Genomic DNA, 21,918 nt, shown 5'->3' with positions numbered 1-21,918 from the left:
GGCTCTGCACTAAGCTACAGAGAGCTGAACTGTTTGTCCTCTTTTATTTAAAGTCTCCTTACATTTTGCATCATAAAAATGACATCCTAACAAGAACAGGTACCAGATGCAACCATAGAAAATAATAAACACAGACAACATTATTTTAAGGACATGCTAAGCCTTTCCAGTGAAGCACACACTGTTCCATGTCTGGAGAGTGGAGACTGAACTTTTCCATTAAAGGTGGATGATGCCCGACATCCCTTGGGAGTGTTTGATGCTGTCACAGACCAGCTCCATGTCCCCCCTGGAGCAGAGGAAAACTGAGCCCTTGGCAGCACATGGGCAGAGCTCCTGTTCCTCACAGCACCGTCAGACCACAAACAAGGGAAAGGAAAAGCCTTTCAGTTCTGGGGTTTCCTATGAGAAATATAGTGACTTTGCTTCGAGGAGTCTGTCTTAACTTCTCCCTGTCCCTTCATGTTTCTGAACAGACCCTGTGCTGGGAAGTAGCAAATGCCCAACAGCAGCTCCATGGCCCAGTTCCTCCTGCTGGCATTGGTAGACTGGCGGGAGCTGCAACTCCTGCACTTCTGACTCTTCCTGGGCGTCTCCCTGGTTACCCTCCTGGACAACAGCTTCATCCTCAGAGCCGTAACCTGTGACCACCACCTGCACGCCCCCAGGGACTTCTTCCTGCTCTACCTCTCCCTCACAGACCTGGGCTGCACCTGCACCACTGTCCCCAAAGCCATGAACAACTCCCTCTGGGACACCAGGGACATCTCCTACACAGGATGTACTGCACAGACCTTTTTCTTTGTATTTTTCATCTCAGCAGTGTATTTCCTCCTCATCATCAAGTGCTACGACCGCTACATTGCCATCTGCAAACCCCTGCACTATGGGACCCTCCTGGGCAACAGGGTTTGTGCCCACATGGCAGCAGCTGCCTGGGCCACTGCGTTTCTCAATGCTCTGATGCACACAGCCAATACATTTTCCCTGCCCCTGTGCCAGGGCAATGCCCTGGACCAGTTCTTCTGTGAAATCCCCCACATCCTCCAGCTCTCCTGCTCACACTCGGGCTACCTCAGGGATCTTGGGCTTCTTGGGGTTAGTGCCTGTTTAGTGTTTGCTTGGTTTTTTTTCTTTGTTTTCTCCTATGTGCAGATCTTCACGACTGTGCTGAGGATCCCCTCTGAGCAGGGACAGCACAAAGTGTTTTCCACGTGCCTCCCTCACCTGACTGTGGTCTCCCTGTTTATCAGCACTGCAGTATTTGCCTTCCTGAAGCCCCCCTCCATCTTCTCCCCTTCCCTGGATTTGGCACTATCAGTTCTGTACTCAATGGTGCCTCCAGCACTGAAACCTCTCATCTACAGCCTGAGGAACCAGGAGCTCAAGGATGCCCTGAGAAAAATGATGACTGGATGCTTTTCAGGAGCAATAAAGTTCCTGTTTTCTGGTGTGTAGCATTCAGAATGGGACTCCTTAATGGCCCAGCCTTCCTGCTCAGGTTTTTCGTTGAGGTCAGTGGGTTCTTGTAGTAATTTTCCGAGTAATGAAATATTATTATGCATTTACCTTCTAATTTAGTGTCTACCCATTGAATTTGACCCAGAGATGTAAAAATGATAAATTGTGATCTGAGTATTTAAACAAAGTAAAGGACCCTGCAGTGTCTTCTTTGTCCAAGATCCTTCTTCTTAGGTGTTCCTAAAGGACAGCACTCTGCAGGACAGGGTGTATTTGCAAAGGGGAAGGGGACAATAATCCCAGCACAACAGCACTGCCAGGGAGCAGCAGAGTTTGGTCTTTGTAGAGTTGCTCTCTTTCCAATTCCACACTGTCCTTCTGAGCCCCTTTCTCACTGTAAGACCTGAGTGCTCTCTGAGCACAGTCCTGGGGGGTGGAAACCCTTTGAGTACAGGTAGGGACAGGCACTGGGAACTTGTGAAGCAGAGCTGGCCTCCCTTACAGCATCTACAGGATGCTGTGGGATCTTCTGAGGGCAGGGCATGTCCTGGGTCACTTCTTCTGTGCCCTTGCTCCAGGGCTTGAACTCTCCTGCAGTGACACCATGACACTCCTGCTCTTTACTTTCCATGGTTCATTTTGAAATCCCGTCTTCCCCTCCTGTTCACAGGGACATCCTGTGAATGCTTCAGAACTGCCTTCCTGAGGCATCTCCTGCCCAGCGTGGGCAGGCACAAGGTCTCTCCACCTGCTCCTCTCACCTCACCGGTGCCACTGTTTGCTGCAGCCTCCTCCTCCTCCTTGCTCAGCACAACCGTCCTGGCATAGCTGGACACAACCGTTGTTCTACACCCTCCTCGTGCACCTGCCCAAGCCCGTCAACTACAACCTGATGGCCAGAAACCTTCAGGGCAGGGAGGCACTGGGGAAAATGCCGAGGACACCTTTCAGTTGCACTAAAATACAATGGGAGTGGTTGACTTCGAGGAAGAAATCACTTGGAATTCTCCAGAACCACCATGACAACCTGTGTTGTGTCCTGGGCACTCCACCGCAAGTGTGGGATACTGGAAAGGTTTTGGTGTCAGGGATATTGAGAAGGCTGGGCAGTGTCACTGGGAGACCTCTCCCAAACCCTTGCAAAGGCCAGAGCCATCCCAGAGGTTCCTGGGGCCTTGGCAAAGGCACACATGGAACCAGTCTGCAAACAGGGCAGCAAGGAGGCTTGTCAGAGTTTCAGAATGCTCAGGCTCAACAGGGAAGGGGACATGGCAAGTCCCCCTGCAACCATTCCCAGGCATGGGAAGGACAAGGCAGGGATTGCAGGACTCCTGTGGGAGGGAAAAAAAGGGGATGTTGTGTGCCTAGACTTTATCAAGGTCCTTGACATGGTCTCCTCTGATCTCCTTAGAGCCAGATTGGTGGCAACTGATCTGAAGAAGTGGAAGATGTGGTAGGTGGGAGGTTGGTTGAATGAAGAGTGTCTAATTAAATCCATGGTACAAAGTCCTGGTTTTACTGGTTCTTGGAAACTAGGCAGGAATTTTTCCCTTCCCCCTGCCCACTTCAAGCAGGACTGTTAAGTGGGCAGTTAAGGAGTACAAAGGAAACTACCTTCTGGTTATTCTGGTTAATGGCTCAGAATCTCATCCCCTGGGAAATCCGACTGAGGAACTCATTTTTACTTTTTTTTTTTTTTCTCTCCTCTCCTGAGAAACGGAGGGAGGATTTCAAGCTTGCTGCTGCGGCTGGAACAAGGTTTGAGTGGAAACTCTGTGGGGTTTTGTTCTCAACCTGGTTGCCAGCTGTGGATTCTGCTTGGATTTTTCATCAGAGAGGAACTGTTTGGGGAGTTCTTTTTTTTTCCTTTTCCTTTCCCTGTTCCCTTTTGTTTCTTCCTTAGCAGTGGTTCTTGTGCACATCAAAGGTAGAAAGAAAACTATACCGCACAATTTGATCAGCAGAAAGAGTGAGGGTTTTTTCCCATTGGGGAGGATCTTTTTTTGTTGTTTCTCTCCCTCCTCTCGTGGGAGGGGAGGGAAACCCATTTTCGGTTTCTCCAACACACCCCGGAGGGTGTTACCCCAACGTGGCAATGACCAATGATTGTACAGCGCCCCCTACTGACCAGTAAAAAGAACTGCAGGCTTTGCATTTCCAGTGATCCAAAAACCCCCCTTGTGACTGGCACAGGACACTACAAGCTCTGCATCTCCGGTGATCCAACGGCACCCCCTGTTGACTGTGGTTAGAATTGCACCAAACTGAACTGTTTACTTTTTTTTCTTTGCTTCTTTATCAGTATGTTTTGAAGGGGATTATTGTGGGTATAGGAGTATTGTTTGGTTGTTTTATTTGGGTTTTTTCATTGTTTCTGCCAATACATATATATTTTTAAATAAGGCACTTTTATTTTTTTGGGGGGCCAAGATGGCGTGCTCCTGCAGTTGGGTGGTGGGTCGTGGGGGACCCGCTCCTGCTCCCGCAGTTTGTCGCCGAGCTGATTGCATGGGAGACTGTGCTGTTGACCTTGTGGAAAAGCCTCTGGGAGCTGTGTCTTGACGGCGGAGCGGAGGAGTGGTTGGCGAATGGTCGGTGGCCATGTGGGGCCAGGTCAGACCACGAGGGTGCAGGGAGGGAGTGGACGGACCTGGGGTTTCCCTGGGTCGACAGAGGGAGGGGAGAGGCCAGAGGGGTAACCTTGTTTAGGGGCTTGCGGGTGGGCAGTGCAAGGGGGAGCTTGTGGTGGCACGGTGTGCAGGTGAGGTTAGGGGTCAGTAGTGGGTTTCTCTGGGTGTTGGGGGGTTTGGGCTCGGTAGGAGAGTACCCAAGTCTCGGGTGGATGCAGAGACCTCTTACACGTGTGCCCGCCCTTGCCCAGGGGTATGTTGGTATCGCTCCTGTTCGGGCATTGCCACAGTGGGGGTGGGATGTGATGGGCTTGGTTTGCTTGTGGCTTCTGCCCAGGAATGTGGTGTGTTTTTGTTGTTGTTGTTGCGGCTTTGTGGGTTGTGGGTTTTTGTGATGGGTTGTTTGGTTTTTTTTTTGTTTTTTTTTAATCATAGTGTTTTAGAGGGGTGCTCAGGGCAAGGAAATGTCCCTGGGTTAAACTGTAGGAAGCTGTGAAGGAAAAGTAGGGAGAGAAGGGCTTGTCCAAACTATTTCAGTATGCCCTTATGAGGTTGAGAGCTGTGTTGGTGGTGGCATATGCCTCCGGTAGGGTCTCCCATGCCAGACAGGTCAAAACTGAAGGGTCAAATGTGTCCATGGGCAAGATGAGCTCACTAGCCTTTCCAGCGGTCATCCTAGGACGAAGGACAACTCTAATTTCAATCCCAGGTAGATGGAGCTCACTAAACCCTGTAAGGCCATCCATCCAAGAGAAGGATACTCTAATTAAACCTACATCCTGAGGACCTCATTGTCACCGTCCAAGCTTGTTAGGCCCTGGCAGATGAACCTCAGGAGTAAAGGGTGGGACCAGTTCTGCGCATGCTGAGCCGCACCTAAAAAATCCACTGCACAGGCTCGAGGGTTATACCCACACTTGTAAAGTCCTGCAGCGACAGGTGAGGGATGAAACGGCAGGTGAAAAGGTGCACTGGCAACCGCAGTCCTAACCCTGCATGCAGGCGGTTCAGGACATTGGTCATCTTGAGTCTGACCCTGGAGATGACAGACTCACTCGGCAACATCCTGAACGACTAAGCAGTCTTTTTCAAGGAGACCACTGCTTGCTCCACACGGAGAGGGGCCTAGAAAAGGTGACCTAACCATAGCTCATCTCCACCCTTCACCCGGTTGGTTAACCGTGGCCAACGGGCATCTTGTGATGCAGTCAAACAAAGTTTAAGAGTCAAAGTCAAAGGCATACACATGCCTCCAAAGGTGTACTCAAAATAACACTCGCATGCTGGAACATCAGAACCATGCTTGATACTGCAAACAGTGGATGTCCTGAGCGTCGCTCTACTCTAATTGCCCATGAACTGTCATGACTCAACACCATCACTGCTCTAAGTGAAGTTCGTCTTCATGAGGAAGGCAACCTTAGAGAACATGGTGCCGGTTATACACTCTACTGGTCAGGTAAACCCAGTTCTGAAAGGCATCTTTCAGGAGTTGGTTTCATGATTAAAAACTCTATTGCCTCTAAACTCGAAAATCTGCCTACTGGTCATTCTGATCTTATTATCTCCCTATGCCTCCCACTACACAACAAGTAACATGTTGTTCTCTTTAGTATATATGCCCCAACCCTCCAAGCTGACCCTGCTGAAAAAGATAAATTCTACAATGACCTACACCACCTTATTGTGGAGAACTGGCTATGTGAAAAGAGGCATGCAGGCCCACAGGAGCTGGGAGGGTATCGACTCAGCAACTTTAAGCACAGCTGGTGTAGTTACTGTCCAAGCAAGGTCATGCTAATCTCTTTGCGATAGCCGTTGCTCAATAACAAGATCTTGTTATTACTACAGCCTGGGAAAATGAGGGGCTGAGGGTTTCCAAAGGCAAGAAGTGGAGGCGGTCCGGACCTCTAGGGCTCTTAGCAATCACGTAGTTAAATTACAGAATATTAATAAGCTCATTATCTATCCTATATTTTGCTGTGGTGTGTGTTCAATAAATGGAGCATGTTGATTCTCATATTGAGTGTCCCTGCTTTCCCGCGTTCTGCTACACCTTATCCAAAAGGTTCCTGCAGATGATAAGATCATTATCCTTGGTGATTTCAATGCCAGAGTAGGAAAGAACTCTGAAGCCTGGAAAGGAGTACTAGGCAAGCATGGTGTTGGGAACTGCAATGATAATGGTCGCCTTCTGCTAGGAGCTTACCATCACCAACACTATCTTTCAGCAGAAAGATAGTTTGAAGACAACCTGGATGCATCCTAGATCCAAGCACTGGCACTTCACTGATTATATCTTGGTCTGACAGAGAGATATCCGTCACACCCGCGTGATGCCTAGTGCAGAATGCCAAACAGATCATCACCTTGTGTGTTGTAAACTTAACCTCCACCTTAAGTTCAAACCTAAAAAAGGCGGCATTCCTAGAAGGAGACTTCAAGTTAACAACCTTCAAATAACTACAGTGAGGGACAGTTTCCAGGCAAATCTTCAATCCAGCCTCGAAGTTCATTCTACAGATCCCTCTCCTGAAGTGCTTTGGCAACTTATTAAAAATAGCATTCTACAGTCCTCTGAAGAATCCTTAGGGCTCTCCTTCAAGAAAAACAAGGACTGGTTTGATGAAAACAATCATGAGATCCAGGAATTGTTGAGAAAGAAGAGAACTGCTCACCAAGCCCACCTTGCTCAGTCATCTTGTCATGTAAGAAAAGCAGCCTTTTGACTCATATGCAGCAAGCTACAACAGAAACTTCGTGACATCCAGAACAAGTGGTGGACCAATCTAGGGGAAAAAATCCAATTATGTGCAGATACAAGCGACTACAGGGGATTCTATGAGGCTCTGAAAACAGTCTACAGTCCTACACACCAGGTTCAAAACCTTTTACTCAGTGCAGATGGTCAAATGTTTCTCACAGATAAAATTTCCATTTTGAATCGATGGTCTGAACACTTTCAGACTCTCTTCAGTACTAACCGTGTAGTTCAAGACTCAGCAATGCAGTACATTTCACAACAACCTGTGAAAACTGAACTGGATACTGCCTCCACCATGGGAGAAACTCTTAAAGCAATACAGCAGGTGAAAATTGGCAAGGCAGCTGGGGTTGACGGAATCCCACCTGAAATCTGGAATCACGGTGGCCATGCACTCCATGCTAAGTTTCACGAATTTGTGGTGTGCTGTTGGGAACGAGGTGAACTACCTTCAGACCTCTGTGATGCTGTCATCTTCACCTTGTACAAGAGGAAGGGGGATAAATCAGACTACTCAAATTACTGAGGTATTACTCTGCTCTCCATTGTTGGTAATATCCTTGCAAGAATTCTTTTGAACAGATTAATACCTGCCATAGCAGAAGATCTTCTGCCTGAAAGCCAATGTGGTTTCTGAGCCAACAGAGGTACCACAGACATGGTATTTGTTCTCAGACAACTGCAAGAGAAGTGTAGGGAACAGAACAAAGGACTCTATGTAACCTTTGCTGATCTCACCAAGGCTTTCGATACTGTGAGCAGAAAAGGTCTGTGGTACATTTTAGAACGTTTAGGATTTCCCCCAAGTTCCTCAAAATGATCATCTCGCTTCATGAGGACCAGCGCGGCCAAGTCAGATATGGCGATGCACTTTCTAAGCCATTTCCAATAGCCAATGGTGTGAAGCAAGACTGCGTTCTCGCACCAACTCTATTCACAATCTTCTTCAGCATGATGCTCCAAAGGGCCATGGTAGACCTCGATGAAGACAACAGTATCTACATTCATTATCATACTGATGGGAACCTATTCAACCTAAGGTGACTGAAGGTCCACACTAAGACCTTAAATCACCTTATCCGTGAACTGCTTTACGCTGATGATACCACCCTCTTTGCCCACACAGAAGTAGCTCTGCAGCATTTAACATCCTGCTTTGCAGAGGCTGTTGAGCTTTTTTGACTGGAAGTCAGTTTGAAGAAGACAGAAGTTTTTCATCAGCCTGCACCTCAGGAAGTCTCCCATCATCCCCATATCACCATTGGTGAAACAGAGCTCAAATCAGTTCAGTAATTTAATTACCTGGGAAGTATCATCTCCTCGGATGGTAAGATTGATGCAGAAATAGACAGTAGGTTAGCAAAGGCATACAGAGTTTTTGGTAAACTCCATAAAAGATGTGGTAAAGCAAACACCTGAAGAGAAGTACAAAGATCAGCGTTTACAGAGCCATTGTACTGTCTACTCTTTTATATGGATCTGAATCGTGGGTCATTTACCACCACCACTTGTGTCTCTTAGAATGTTTCCATCAGCGCTGCCTTTGTACAATCCTAAACATCCACTCGACGATTTATGTGACCAACACGTCTGTCCTTGAACAGGCAGCAGTCACAAGCATTGAGGCCATGCTGCTGAGAACACAGTAGGACACATCTCCAGGATGCAGGACTACCGCCTCCCTAAGGTGATGCTCTATGGGGAACTTGCCACTGGCTACCACAAGAGAGGAACCCCGAAGAGGAGATACAAGGACTGCCTGAAACAATCCCTCAGCCTTGACCATATTGATCATCACCATTGGTCTATCCTGGTCTCCAGTCGGGAGGCCTGGAGACACACCATCTATAACGCTGCTGCTGCTTTTGAGAACACAAGCAGGATCACTCTCGAGGAGAAAAGACAACGCAGAAAGAATTGCGTGTTGTCGATATCACCTGGGGAGTCTTTCTGCTGTGCCTTCTGCAACCGGACTTGTCTGTCTCGCATTGGCCTTTTCAGCCATCAACGCGCTTGTAGCAAGAGTGGGTAGAGCCCTTCTCAAATCTTCATTCGCAAAACCTAGTCATGATGATGATGATGATGATGTTATTTTTTCCTTTTTCCACAATTTTTTTCCCTTCAATCAGAGCCTCTTAATTTCAGATTTACAATTACTTAGAGGGAGGAGTTTGGGTCTTCCTCAAAACTCGTCCTCAGTAAAACACCTGTATCTCATTTTAAATTGAGACAGTCCTCTTGGCAGCATCTTGCTCATCCCTCAGTGACCAGCCCTTGAATACTACTACAGAACATCTTCATTATCTCTCTCTACAATGGGACAAAATGTGTTTTCAAGTCCTTTGTGAAGGATGCCAAATTTCAGGGAGCCCTTGAGCAATCTGTCCTGGTTTAAAGACACGTTTTGGGGCTGGAAGTCCAATAGAATGAACTCATTCCCCTTTTATTCCCCACCAATACAGGGAGACAAAATACAAGGAGGTATAAGTGAAAAAAATAACAGGTTACTGCCAAGAAATACAGCAGCAAAACCAGCAATACCGACTGAACAGTTCAAAGAACAGCAGAGAGAAATTCCCTCCTCTCTCCCTCCCTGACCAAACTCCCTTTTGTAAACAGATAAAAACAGGGATCAACATGTGCCTCCCTTCCCCCTGAATAAACGAAGGAAAAAAAAAGAAACCCACGGGAGAGAGGGGGCAAAGCAAAATCTGGGAAACTCTCTGGTCTGAGCTAAGTTGTGCTGCCCAAGAACACGTTGACTCCAGAGGTGTCCAAGCGGGGCAGAGCCAACGGCTTCGGTCTGTGGGAAGGAAGGGGGGAGACAGCGGCTCTGCTTGATTCCATGGAGTTCTGGGGAGGCACAATGACCCCTTGGTTCCATGAGGCTCTGAGATGCCTCAGAGGTCCTTTTCTTCCACGAGGCCCCACATGTCAAAATGGCCCCTTGTTTCCACCAGGTTGCAGTGTCCCTGTGTTCCTTTGTTTCCATGGGGCTCTACCGTGTCACAATGGTCTTTTTTTTCCCATGAGTTTCCAAAATGTCTCAGGGTTCATTTTGTTCCATGTCCCTTAGTTCCACCAGATTCCACAATTTCCCTGGGTTCTTTTGGATCCATAAGGTCCTGTAGTGTCACAAGTGCCCCTTGATTCCATTAAATTCCACAGTGTCCCTGGATTCCTTTTCTTCCATGAGGTTCCCCAGTGTCACAGTGGCCTCTTAATCTCATGCAATTCCACTGTGACCTAGGGTTTCTTTGTTTCCAAGAGGCCTCCTGATTCCATGTGTTTCTGCAGTATCACAATGGTCCCTTTATTTCAGAAGGTTGCCCACTGTCCCTGGGTTCCTTTGGCTCCAGGGAGCTCTGCAGTGTCACAGTGACCTCTTGATTCCGTGGGTTTCCCCAGGGTCACAATGGCCCCATAATTGCAGGAGGTTCTGCAGTTTCACAGGGGTTTCTTGATTCCATGGGGTTGCACAGCATCAACATAAAGCTGAACCCATCCTGATGGAAGATTTGTGGAGGTTAGGAGGAACTGGGAAAAAAGGGATAAGATAATTGGGGAAGGAAAGAGGGGTTTGGTCAACAGAGAGGAAAGATTTTGATGAGGTAAAACCAGGTTCAGGGAATGCTGAAGGTGCTAAAACAGTGACTATGCAAGCATTCCTGATGGAGCTTTACGCTCTTTGTAACCTCAAGCTCCAACACTCCCCAAAAGTGCTGCCCCTGCCATTGAAAGGAATCCACTGCTCTAATTCCAAGCTAGAAAAAGCACAAACCCAGAACTCCAGACTCTGATTTGTCCTCTAATGCCCACCCCAATCCCAAACCTGTATTACCAGTATGAAAAGCCAAGCTATAATCCTGACCCAGCCCAAAACCCTCTTCCCCTAATCATGAACCAGACACTGCCAGCAGAACACCAAACCTCCCAAAGTTCTTCTTAATCCCAACCCTGAACTCTAAACCCCAAGCCCTGCCCATTCACCACCCCCACAGCCCTTTGGAGCAGGGCAAGGACCTGCAGGGCCCAGAGCAGGTCCAAGGTGAGGGGAGAGGAATGAGACGTGACCTGTATCTGCTCAACTCTGCAGTGACCCCTAGGAGAAGGACCTGGGTTCTGGGAGGGATGTCCCGTGGCACAGGGACTCAGGATCAAAGCCAATAAGGCCAAGTGCACATGGCAACAACCAGAGCTGGGGGACAACAGAGACACCAGGGAGGGTCTAGAAATGCTACTGTGGGGGGGATGGGAAAGAAGGAGGGGTGTGTGCAGCCTGCAAGGTCAGAGAAGCAGCATGGACAAGCTAGGACAGCCTGCAGGAGAGATGGCCAAGGGCTCTGGCAGGGTTATAAGGCCCAAAGGCACCCAGGCCTTTGTCCCCTTGGCTCTTGCAGCTGCCTCTGCCACTGAGGACCCCAGAAGCAACTTTCCTGGGAGCTTCTGCACTTGGTTTCTCCCTTGCCCCTCTCTGAGCAGCCTGGGAGGGGTTGCACAGTTTTTGGCCTTTGTTGTTCCTCCCCCTCCCACCCCACTGCCCCACAAACAGCCCTGAGGCACCTGGCAGGGACAGGATCTGCTGTGCCAGGGCCTGGGGCTCAGGCCTTGGCCTTTCTGCTCCACAAAACCAAACCAGGCTTTGCTCAGCATTGCAGGTGTCTGCCCAGACCCTTTGTCTCCCTGCACTCATGGCCTGCAAGGATCTGTTCTAAGGAGTCCCTGGGGAGGTTTTGTCAGTGCCTGCCCTCAGTGGGGCCCAGGAATGCTTCAAGGGACTGGGAGTTTGGCTTCTGACTTCTTGAGCAGCTTCTTCAATCTTCTCTCAGTACTTGAGAATCATGGGCTTGTCTCTAAAAACACTGTGGGGGTCACTAAAACACAGAAAACCAAATTATTTTCCTCCCTTTAATTGTCTTCATGTTTTCAGGTCTTCAACAACTAATTGGAGTTGTTTTGTAGTTTAGCTAAGGAGGAAAATTTTAAAGTGTACATCACAAAAAATACCTATTTTTTTCATGAAAGGGAGTGATTTACAGAGAATCTTGGGATGCAAGAGTTTCAGGGTGCAAAGGATCTGGACACAAAGATAAGAGATTAGTATCAAAAGAGGTTAGTAGCACCAGTTTAACAGTTATGGGATTCAATAACATTTACTGCAATTTAACAGTGATTGAATTATAGATTCACAATAACAACACTCACACCACAGTCAATTCACACCCACATCCAGGCAGAGATGTGTGGACACATCAATATCTGGGTGTATAAAGGTCCCTCTCAAAATTGTCAGTGAAACACTCCCACAAATCCCTTTGTGTTTCCCAACAGACAATGTTCCATGAGATCCTGCAGTGTCACAATGGCCCCTTTATTCCATGAGTTTCCCCAGTGTCACAATGACCCCTACAGTCCCCACGGCCCTGCACTGTCCCCACAGAGCCTTGATTCCAGGAGATTCTGCAGGATGACCTCTGGGAGGTAACCATGGAGCCCCTGTGACAGCAAGTGACTTCCAGGCTCTTTAGGAGCCCTGAGAACTTCACCCAGGGGGAAGGACTAGATTCTGCCCAGGGATGGGGCAACCCTGGATGGACAGACACACTGGGAATGAGAGGCTGGAAAGCAGTGCTGGGAAAGGGTCCTGGGGGTGCTGGTGGGTGGTCATTTGGCCATGAGTCAACAGTGCCCTGGAAGCCAGGAGGGCCAACGCTGTCCTGGGGGCATCAGGTCCAGCATGGCAACCAGACCAGGGAGGGGATTGTCCCACTCTGCTCTGCCCTGGGGTGACCTCACCTGCAAGACTGAGGCAGTTTGGGGGCACACAATGGAAGGGAGAGATTGAGCCATTAGAGAGAGTCCAAAGGAGGGAAACGAAGATGGGGAAGGGCCTTGATTTGAAGCTATGTGAGGACACTTGGTGTGTTCAACTGGAGAAGAGGACACTGAGGGGAGACCTCACTGCAGTTACAACTTCCTGGGCAGGGGCAGGCCCTGAGCTCTTCTCTGTGGGAACCAGGGAAAGGACCCAGGGAATGGCCTGGAACTGTGTCAGGGCAGGCTTAGGTTGGATCTTAGAAAAAGGTTCTTCTCCCAGAGGATGTTTGGGAACTGAACAGGTTCCCCAGGGCAGCAGGCACAGCACCAAGGCTGACAGAGCCAAAGAAGTGTTTGGATGATACTGTCAGGCTCATGGTGTGACCCCTGGGAATGGTACTGTGCAGGGTTAAGGGTTGGACTGGATGATCCTTGTGGGTCCCTTCCAACTCAGCATTTTCTGTCATTCTGGGTTCATTTGGGTTTGGTTTGGTTGTGTTTGCTCTTTTTGCCCCCCTTTGGAATTTCCTTTCCTCTGACCCATGAGATTTTTCTTCACTGTCCTGTGCCTTGGTGGGCACTTGATGGCTAGATAAGTTTATCCAACTCAGTCATCTTGAACAGATTTTTTGTACAAGTCACCATTAACTAGATGAGATTTCTCCGACTTACTGCACCTTGGCATAATCCACAAAGGAGTGGAAAGTGCCTTTCATCCCATCATTCAGAGACATAATAAAAATGTTCCATAGGAATGGTCAAGAGTTGGTCCCTGAAGGATGTCACCTGGGAGTTGCTGCCAAGAGGACTCTGTGCCATGACTTTTGACCCTCATCAGTCCTTCAACTTCCCACCCACCACATGTTTCCCTTGTCCAGTCCAGTTGTCACCAATCTGGCTCTAAGGAGACCACAGGAGACCATGCAAAGGGGCCCGATAATGTCTGCGCACACAACATCCCCTTCTTCTCCTTCCCACAGGAGTCCTGCAATCCCTGCCTTGTCCTTCCCATGCCCGGGAATGACTGCAGGAGGACTTGCCATGTCCCCTTCCCTGCTGAACCTGAGCAGTCTGGAACTCTAACAAGCCTCCTTGCTGCCCTGTTTGCAGACTGGTTCCATGTGTGCCTTTGCCAAGGCCCCAGGAACCTCTGGGATGGCTCTGGCCTTTGCAAGGGTTTGGGAGAGGTCTCCCAGTGACACTGCCCAGCCTTCTCAATATCCCTGACACCAAAACCTTTTCAAAACCACACTTCCAGTTTAGTGCTCAGGACACAACACATATTCTCATGGTTCTTGAGGAGAAAATTAGAAGTGATTTCATTCTAGAGGTCAAGTGGTGGAGCGGCCCAGTCTGCTCTGGCCCAACAGCACTGCCCACCCCTCTCTGGGCACTCCCCCCACAACCCCAACCCCTCTGAAGGGCACAATAGTTCCTGGGGAACAGAGAGGAGTCTCAGTATCCCCATTAACTCAGGGGTTGGGCACTCAGCATGGCAGGAGGAAATGCAGGTAAGGGAAACTGCAGGAGCCCTGATGTCATCTCCAGGAGATGCCCAGCACAGCCTGACTTTGTCCCTCAGTGCCAGCCACTCTCCCAAGCCCAGTACAGAGTCCTTGCCAAGGGACAGAGCAACCTGTCCCGAGGGGAGGTTGCAGAAAGAGGTTTCTTTGTGCCATGGATTCCTCTCTGCAGGCACAGAAATGCTGCCTTGCTCTTCTTCAGGGACATCCCTTTCCCCAGGGCAGTGTGTCCAGGTTGCCTTGGACAGTTGCAGATCCCAGCCTGTGATCCCTGCAGGGCCCTGAGCTAGAGGTGCAACTCTGCAGAGGGAGAGGTTGTGGCACCCTAGGGTGACCCTGCACGGGCCATGTTGGTCAGGTTGAAAAACTGTGGCAGTAAGATGGGGATCACTCCTCTCTACCCTCTTCCATATTCCTGGAAGGCTCAGTAGCCAAGAACGAGGTTGGGCAGGACCATGGGCTGTTTCCAATGGCACAGAGGGCAGGGGAGTGTTCCACTCCATCCAACGTGTGGGCTGGAGAGCTCTTCAAGACACCCTCCTGGAAAGCCCACCCCTGGCTCTGGTACAGCCCTCCCTGAGCTGGGCAGGCACAGTGGGAGTTCACTGAGGGGAAGAGGAGTCACTGGTCAGAGTCCTTTCTCTGTTCCTGCTGCATTCCCCTGGGGTTGCAGAACTCTCCTTGACCAGTTCCCAGGGAGGTTTAGTACTTTAGCTCTGGGTGACTCCACCGAGGGCAGGATTCTGCTCCAGGGTTCCATTCACTGCTGCCTGTATGGGACGGGTTTTCCATGTAGATCCTCTGTGCTCTCCTGCAGTTCCTCATTTCCTACAGACAAGTCCTCACCTGCCATCAGAGCCAGCACCAGCTGCAGAGCCCCAGGTAGGTGACTTGGAGACCATTTGCCACTGGCCACCAGCACAAAACATCTGACCCAGCCCTCAGTCCCTGAAGTACCACAGTCAGTTGCTTCTCTCCCTGCACGGACTGAATGGGGAAACAAGCAAAGCAAGGAGACTTTGGAGAGTCTATTCCTTGGTCTCTTTCTTTACACCAACCATTCAAAAAGGACAAAGTCTTCAGGAACTGCCCAGGGGTGCATCCCCTTTCATGATGGAAATGATGTTAAGGAGCCCAGCTCTGTGCCAGCAGTGCCCAGGGCCTGTCCCTGCCCATGGTCACAGGACTGACACACAGCAGCAACTGAGCTACCAGAGCACTCAGGCCTTGGGCAAAGAGCAGAAAGGAGAGGGAGGCAGTGGAAAAAGAGCATCTCTGAAAAGCCCAAGAGCTGCTGCTCCCTGGCAGCGCTTCTCTCCCAGGACTCTTTACCCCTCTTCCTCTGCACATAGGCACTGCCCTCCAGCTACAGGGAAGTTCTTGGAGAAAGAATCTGGAAAAAAGAATTCAAGTCCTCTATTAGAGATTGTGATTCCTCAGGCAGAGAAAAAGAAAGGCAGGATGTTTGACAAAGAAGTTGTTGTAGGAACTTTTCTTTTGTTTAAGTGCACACAGAGAATGATTCCTCATTTACAAATTGTGGGCCAAACCAAAGAGGTAGAGAGTGAGTTAGTGTATCAGGGAATGTTGATATTTTTCGGTCTGTGTTTGACCCAGCCACCTGCAAAAGTTTTGTTCTTTTCCTGCCAAGTTCACTGATAAACAAGAGCTTCGTCCTTGGAGATGAGAGTTTCTTGTATAAACTGTTTTAATTGGTGTTCTGTGATTGGCTCATTGTCTGTAGAGGACATTTGAAGGACAAACTGAAGAGGAGAAGATGAAGTGAAGCCCCCAGACCCAAATAGATAAGACCCCTTGAGTGAAACAGCGCATGTGATAGGAAAAATTTGAAAGTTCTCACGTATGCACTGAGGGGGTACGCTTACAGTAAGGGGGAAAGGAGGGACCAAAGGCCTCTAACTGGGCAGTGCTTGCAACATGGGCCAACGTAGATGTCACCGGTTAATTGGACAATATTGCAGGTGGCTCGTGCTCGACATCCTTTTGAAATCACCCCGTTACAATTATATATAGGATGAAGAATAAACTTCTGTGTTAAAAACATTAAAAGAGGAAAAAATATAAGGAAACTCCCCCACCGCCACTCTCAAAAGCTTTAGAAGGCAGGTTGGGCCAGTAAAGAGTTATGTAGTGAGTGTTCTGAAGCAGAAAAGATGTAGTTTATTGCTCCTGAAAAACATCCAGTCATTATTTTCCTCAGGGCATCTGTAACAGGGTGAGTTCGAAAGGATGTTGAGATTGAAAACCAAGACACTGCTGAGAGCTCAACAATAAACCCAATATTTATTACAGAAAGTGACCAAGTAAATGGGAACCTGAGAGACAGGAAAGGAGTGAACTAAGCCCTCAGTGAAACCCCCACTCACGCAGGTGTGTTTTACAAGGTTGTCTTACCAAGCCCAGAATAATCAGAATTCCCTATAGCAGAGGCTGCATTCTCGGAGGGTCAGCAGGCTCACAAAGACAAGGGACTTTGCCTCAAAAGGCAACGTTGTCCTTCATGTGAAGTTTGAGAGCGCTGAAAGCACGAACCACCTGCATTTTTTGTCCAATTAGCCGGCGAAATCTATGTGGGTGGGTGTCCCCAGGTTCCAGTTAGAGCAGAAAACTTCAGACAGTGATGACAAGGATGGACAAGCAAGGGAAACGTGGCTCTGAGGCTGAATAAACATTGACTTGTTTCCTTAATCCAAAGGGTCAAGGCCTGACTCCCAGCCCCTGGCAAGGTAGATCCTGTCCCTGCCTCATTCCTCAGAGCTCTTCTTGCAATTCCCAGGGAAGGATGATGGGGTGGCACCTCCCAGGCATCTGAGCAGGGACAAGGAGACCATGAGGCCCCAGGGCTGCAAGGGCCACTTGTCTCCTCCTGGCATCAGTGGCACAGACAGCAACCATGGCCAAAGGCCTGCAGAAGGTGGCGCTGTCAGGGTTTTCAGTTTCTGCATGTACCTCTCTCCTGTCCAACCCAGGATGTCCTGCGGCATCCATGCCCTGCCCCTTTCCCTTGCAGGCTGTCATCATCCACCTGACTGCCCCACCTCCCTGACCCCTTCCTGCACTGACATCTCTCCATCCTCCCTGACTCTTCCTTTGGGCACACAAAACCTTGGGCTCATCCAGACTCCTTTGTGACATATTACACCACAACACTGACCTTGGAGGGAAATTTCTTACTTCTTGTCACCAGTCTGGGCCACCCCAGGTGCCTTTGGTGGCACTAGTTCCTTCTTATGCTCTTTTCTACCATGAAGAAAAGCTCCACCATCTCTGACACCCCCCTTCCAGACCTCTCAAGCTACTCCTCCACTGTCCTCAATCTTCAAACTTCTGACCCCAGAGTCCTCAGTCTCTATACATGGGTCACATGCTTGAGGCCCCAAATTCCTTCCTGGGAGATCTCTGTGACCTCTCCAAGGTTTTGGAAGAGGACAGTATAGCGCTTTTATCCCAGGAAACATAGAGTGACACTTTTTTCCAAGGGTTGTCTTGGCAGAATGAGGTACAATAACCTTTCTGGGACAAGGGAGCTCTGATCTCTGGCTATGGAGGGAGGTCCAAGTGCCAACCACTGGAGTGGGAGCTACAAATCATCAGGTCTTGTGTTCTTTGGATGGCCAGACACTGGAGAGACTACTGTGTGTGCACATATGTGTGCACTTGAAGCGCACAAGGAACTGTCTCAAAACACTGCCAAAGAAGGGAAATCCCATAAGGCTCCACAACAGAGAAGCACTGGTGGCAAAAAGGAAGGAATTTATTTCCAAGGCCTTCCCCCAGAAACACAACTTCGGGACCCACCACCGACAGACCATGGGGAAGAAGGACCGGTGGGACGCCTCAGGGATCTCCATGTTGTGATATATTTACTGAATTCCGTCTCTGTCTCACTGTCTTCCCACCACCCCCTTCCTCTCTCTTTCCCTCATATTTACTGTTAAATCAAACCCGTACTGCTGCCTTTGGCACATGGTCCACACACAGAGGCGTCTTTTAATGATGGGAACCTGACAGTATCCCTGAGGTTTTACAGTGTTGGAATGGTCACGAGATTCCAGGAGGTTCCATAGAGTCACAGGGTCCATTTTGCTTTGTCAGGCTCTGTAGTGTAATAATGGACCCTTGATTCCATGAGTTTGCAAAATATCTCAGGACTCGTTTGGTTCTAGGAGGCCCCACATATCACAGTGCCCCCTTGGTTTCATGAGATTCCACAGTGTCACAGGGTTCCTTTGGGTTCAGAAGGCCCTACAGTGTCACAATGGCCCCTTTACTCCAGGAGGTTCCACAGTGTCCTTGCTGGAACACACATGGCTGTAACGTTGTCAACCCTGCAGTGCTGCCTCCATCTCTGGGGTCCCAGTACAGCAAGGACATGGACCTGCTGGAGCAAGTCCAGAAGAGACCACCAAGGTGATCAGAGGGATGGAGCAGCTCTGTTTCGAGGAAAGGCTGAGAGAATTGGGATTGTTCAGCCTGGAGAAGAGAAGGTTCTTTAAGGTCCCTTCCAACCCAAACCATTCCATGATTCTGTGACTGGTGGGGGATGGGGTGGTCGGAGCCATCAGGCACAGAGACCCCAAAATGATTGAGTTTTCCATTGTGGGTGGAGGAAGGAGGGGGCAGCAGAACTGACACCTTGGACTGAGGACAGGGAGACTTTGGCCTGTTTGGGAGATTGATTGATGGAGTCCCTTGGGAGTCAGTCCTGAAGGGCAAAGGAGTCCAGGAAGGCTGGAGCTGCTTTAAGGAGGAAATCTCCAAGCTCCAGGAGCTGTCCCCATGGGCCCTAAGACAAGCTGAATCCAAGAAATCTGGTTAAGAAACCACTCAGAAGCCTTTTGGTCTTTTGAGCAGCAAAGGTATTTATTTGTTGACATCAGGAGCAAGCGTAGTTTGCACCACAAAGCTCTTGCTTAAAGGTATTGGTGCAGAACAAGGTAATTTAGACAGTCTATCTTCTATGACTACAACATCTTAACATGCATATTCATATGATTGCAACATCTAAACATACATATGGATAATAGGTAGAGTCTGGGCAGAGTTCTTTCTTGGTCCTCATTCTGGGTGGTACATCCAGTTTTTCATCCTGTGGGGCTGGAGTCTTCCATAGTCTTCCTCCATATGACCTCTCTACCTTTCCATTGTTTTGGTCCCAGTCACCGAAACTTGGAGAGAGCTTTGGTTTCAGGTCTATTTCTCCTATTCAAAGGTGTACCTTGGCTTACTTTGCCTTAATTTATGACCTACAGAACCATTGTATAATGTTTCTAGCATTCTTCTTAAGATTAGGTCCAAGGAACAGAACAGAAACAAATCTTTCTTTAGCAATTTAGGTAGAGCAGGTATGGAGGGGCTTCTCTCAGTCGAGCAAGATATTTCAGTTAATTCTTTAGGCCTTGCTCTCTTTTCAGTCCCCCCTTTTCTTAAGACTTACAAATTCTTTCATCAAGTTCCAAAGGAATCTGATAGGTATGCATCATTGGCCATATGATCTGTGTCCTCTTGACTATGACACTGCTCCACTTGCCAGAGCATGTGTTGGGTTTTTCTGTTCACTTCTTGGACCAGTTTTTCTATATCAGGGTGTCTAAGCATAGTTTTGAAAAGATCAATATCTGTACTTATTTGTAATTTAGGTATATCATGATACAACTAATGATCATTTTAAATTAATTTCTCAGTAGTTATTGGAATTGTATAGTTAAAATCACAGTAAATTTTTTTAGTAAAATTATAAACACAAAAATTAGTTCCATTTGTAATCTCTTGAAAGATCTTTTCCCATAGAACCGCAATGCCCAATATAGGCTTGAGACCATGGCCACTCTAATGATCCAGCCCAGGTTATAGTCACCATAATCCATAAGATCCCAGTAGTCAGTGTCGGGTGAACTGGAGAGTGGTTGGTCCTATGGGTTCTGAGGTCCATAGTTTCTTAGGGCTCTCTTGACTCAGGAGTAGTGAATCCACGTGGGCCGATCTTCTATCTGGACTGCTGTGAATGTGGTCAGCAACACCTGGAAAGGTCCATCCCACTTTTCTTGCAGAGGACCTCCTGTAAAATCCTTAACATATATCCAATTACCAGGAGTGAATGGAAGTGCTTTACAATCAGGTTGTTTAATCTGTTTTTTCAACAGCACAGTAAAATTCTTATTTAATATTTCCTGTCATGGGTTTGCCCCAGCTCCCTCTGGGGCTGAAAATGGTTTTCTCCATGTGGATTTCCAGAGAAAAAAACCAATCAAAAGTTTTAGTAATGCCTCTACCAATTACATATTGAAGAAAACGGAAGAGAAGGTGGTTGCGCAGATGAAATTAGTAGCCATGGAGGAGAGGCGGTAGGACCCAAGTGGGTAAGACCCCCTCCTCCGCCTGGCCTGGAGGCAGGTGTGGTAACAAAACCCCCCTTCTTTCCTGTAACAGAGTAGAGAAAAAAAAAAACTTTAGAGAAAAACTGTCTGGACAAGAAATACTGCAGAAGAAATTCCAGGCAAGGATAACAGGCCTTCAAGGTCAAAGCTGGCAGCAGGAGAGAAGAGAAAAGTCACGAAGGGGGAGAACTCCTTCTCTCCCCCTCTCTCTCTCCCTTCAGCAGGGAAAAGACTGAATACTAGAATCCCTGCCCATGTGGAAAACTGTTGGGGAGAGGAAACGACCCTCTACAGTTCATGAAGGATCCCATGCCGAAACAGAGGAATGCATGAAGAAAATGTGACTCTGTGGGAAACCTAGATAAAACAGAGTCTTGTTGGAGACCTGTGGTCCATGGGGAGAGAAACCTACACTGGAGTGAGACGGTCCAGGTAGGCTTAGGATCTCGGTGAGGGATCCATGCTGGTGCAGCTGACTTTGCAACCCTAAGGGACAGCAGAGAATGGAAGAACTGTTGCCTGAAAGGTACCTCACACTGGAGAGGTCCATCAAAGGCTTCTCTCGTGAGACGAGACCCCACAGGAAACAGGGGTGGACTCAAAAGCCATTATCCCTTGTGACCCTGTGGTGAAGATCCATGGTAATCAAGTGTCTCCTTGTAGTCCATGGAAGACCCTACAGGGTCAGGGAAAACCCTCAGCCTCCGGTCTTAGCCAAGGAGGGGGGTAGGCCCAGCCCTGAGGCTGATATAGAAGAGAGAGAGAAAAAGAAACAGTTCCAACTGCAACGAATCCAAGTTGTCGTCCTAGAGATAATAGAAGAAGAACTTTCGAGTGCTGCAAAGTTATTTAAAAGACCTGTAGCTCTGGAATCAGAAAAGAGACTGCTTCTCCTCCTGAACTGATACAAAGAGGGAAGGGGTATTGTAAATACATAGTATTTTTGCCTAATTAGAATTGCAGTATATATAGTTCTGAAGTTTTTATCTTATTAGTAATAAATCCTAATATTATTGTCCCCAATCAAATCTCTTTTGTCTGCATAAACCTTCTCTCAACTTATAACAATTGTGTGGGGGTGTGTAACAGGGTGAGTTCGAAAGAATGCTGAGATAGAAAACCAAGACACTGCTGATAGCTCAACAATAAACCCAATTTTTATTTCAAAAACGGCCAAGTAAACGGGAACCCGAGAGACAGGAAAGGAGTGAACTAAGCCCTCAGTGAAGCCCCCACTCATGCAGGTGTGTTTTACGAGGTGTTCTTACCGACCCCAGAATAACCAGAATTCCCCATAGCAGAGGCTGCATCCTCGGAGGGTCAGT

The 21,918-nt window shown here is 48.4% G+C and overlaps 1 protein-coding gene across 1 annotated transcript; it reads left to right on the top strand.

Moving 5' to 3' along the window:
• The first annotated feature begins 498 nt into the window (after positions 1–498).
• Positions 499–17,262, top strand: LOC126635954 (olfactory receptor 14J1-like). The gene is given in 2 exon segments (XM_050307626.1): positions 499–1,344; positions 17,227–17,262. Coding segments are annotated over 2 exon segments (882 nt in total).
• The last annotated feature ends 4,656 nt before the right edge of the window (positions 17,263–21,918 follow it).

This window comes from Myiozetetes cayanensis, unplaced genomic scaffold, assembly GCF_022539395.1.
Source record: "Myiozetetes cayanensis isolate MyiCay16 unplaced genomic scaffold, myiCay2020 scf122, whole genome shotgun sequence".
Lineage (NCBI taxonomy): Eukaryota > Metazoa > Chordata > Aves > Passeriformes > Tyrannidae > Myiozetetes > Myiozetetes cayanensis.
This window is presented reverse-complemented; position numbering and strand designations above follow the sequence as displayed.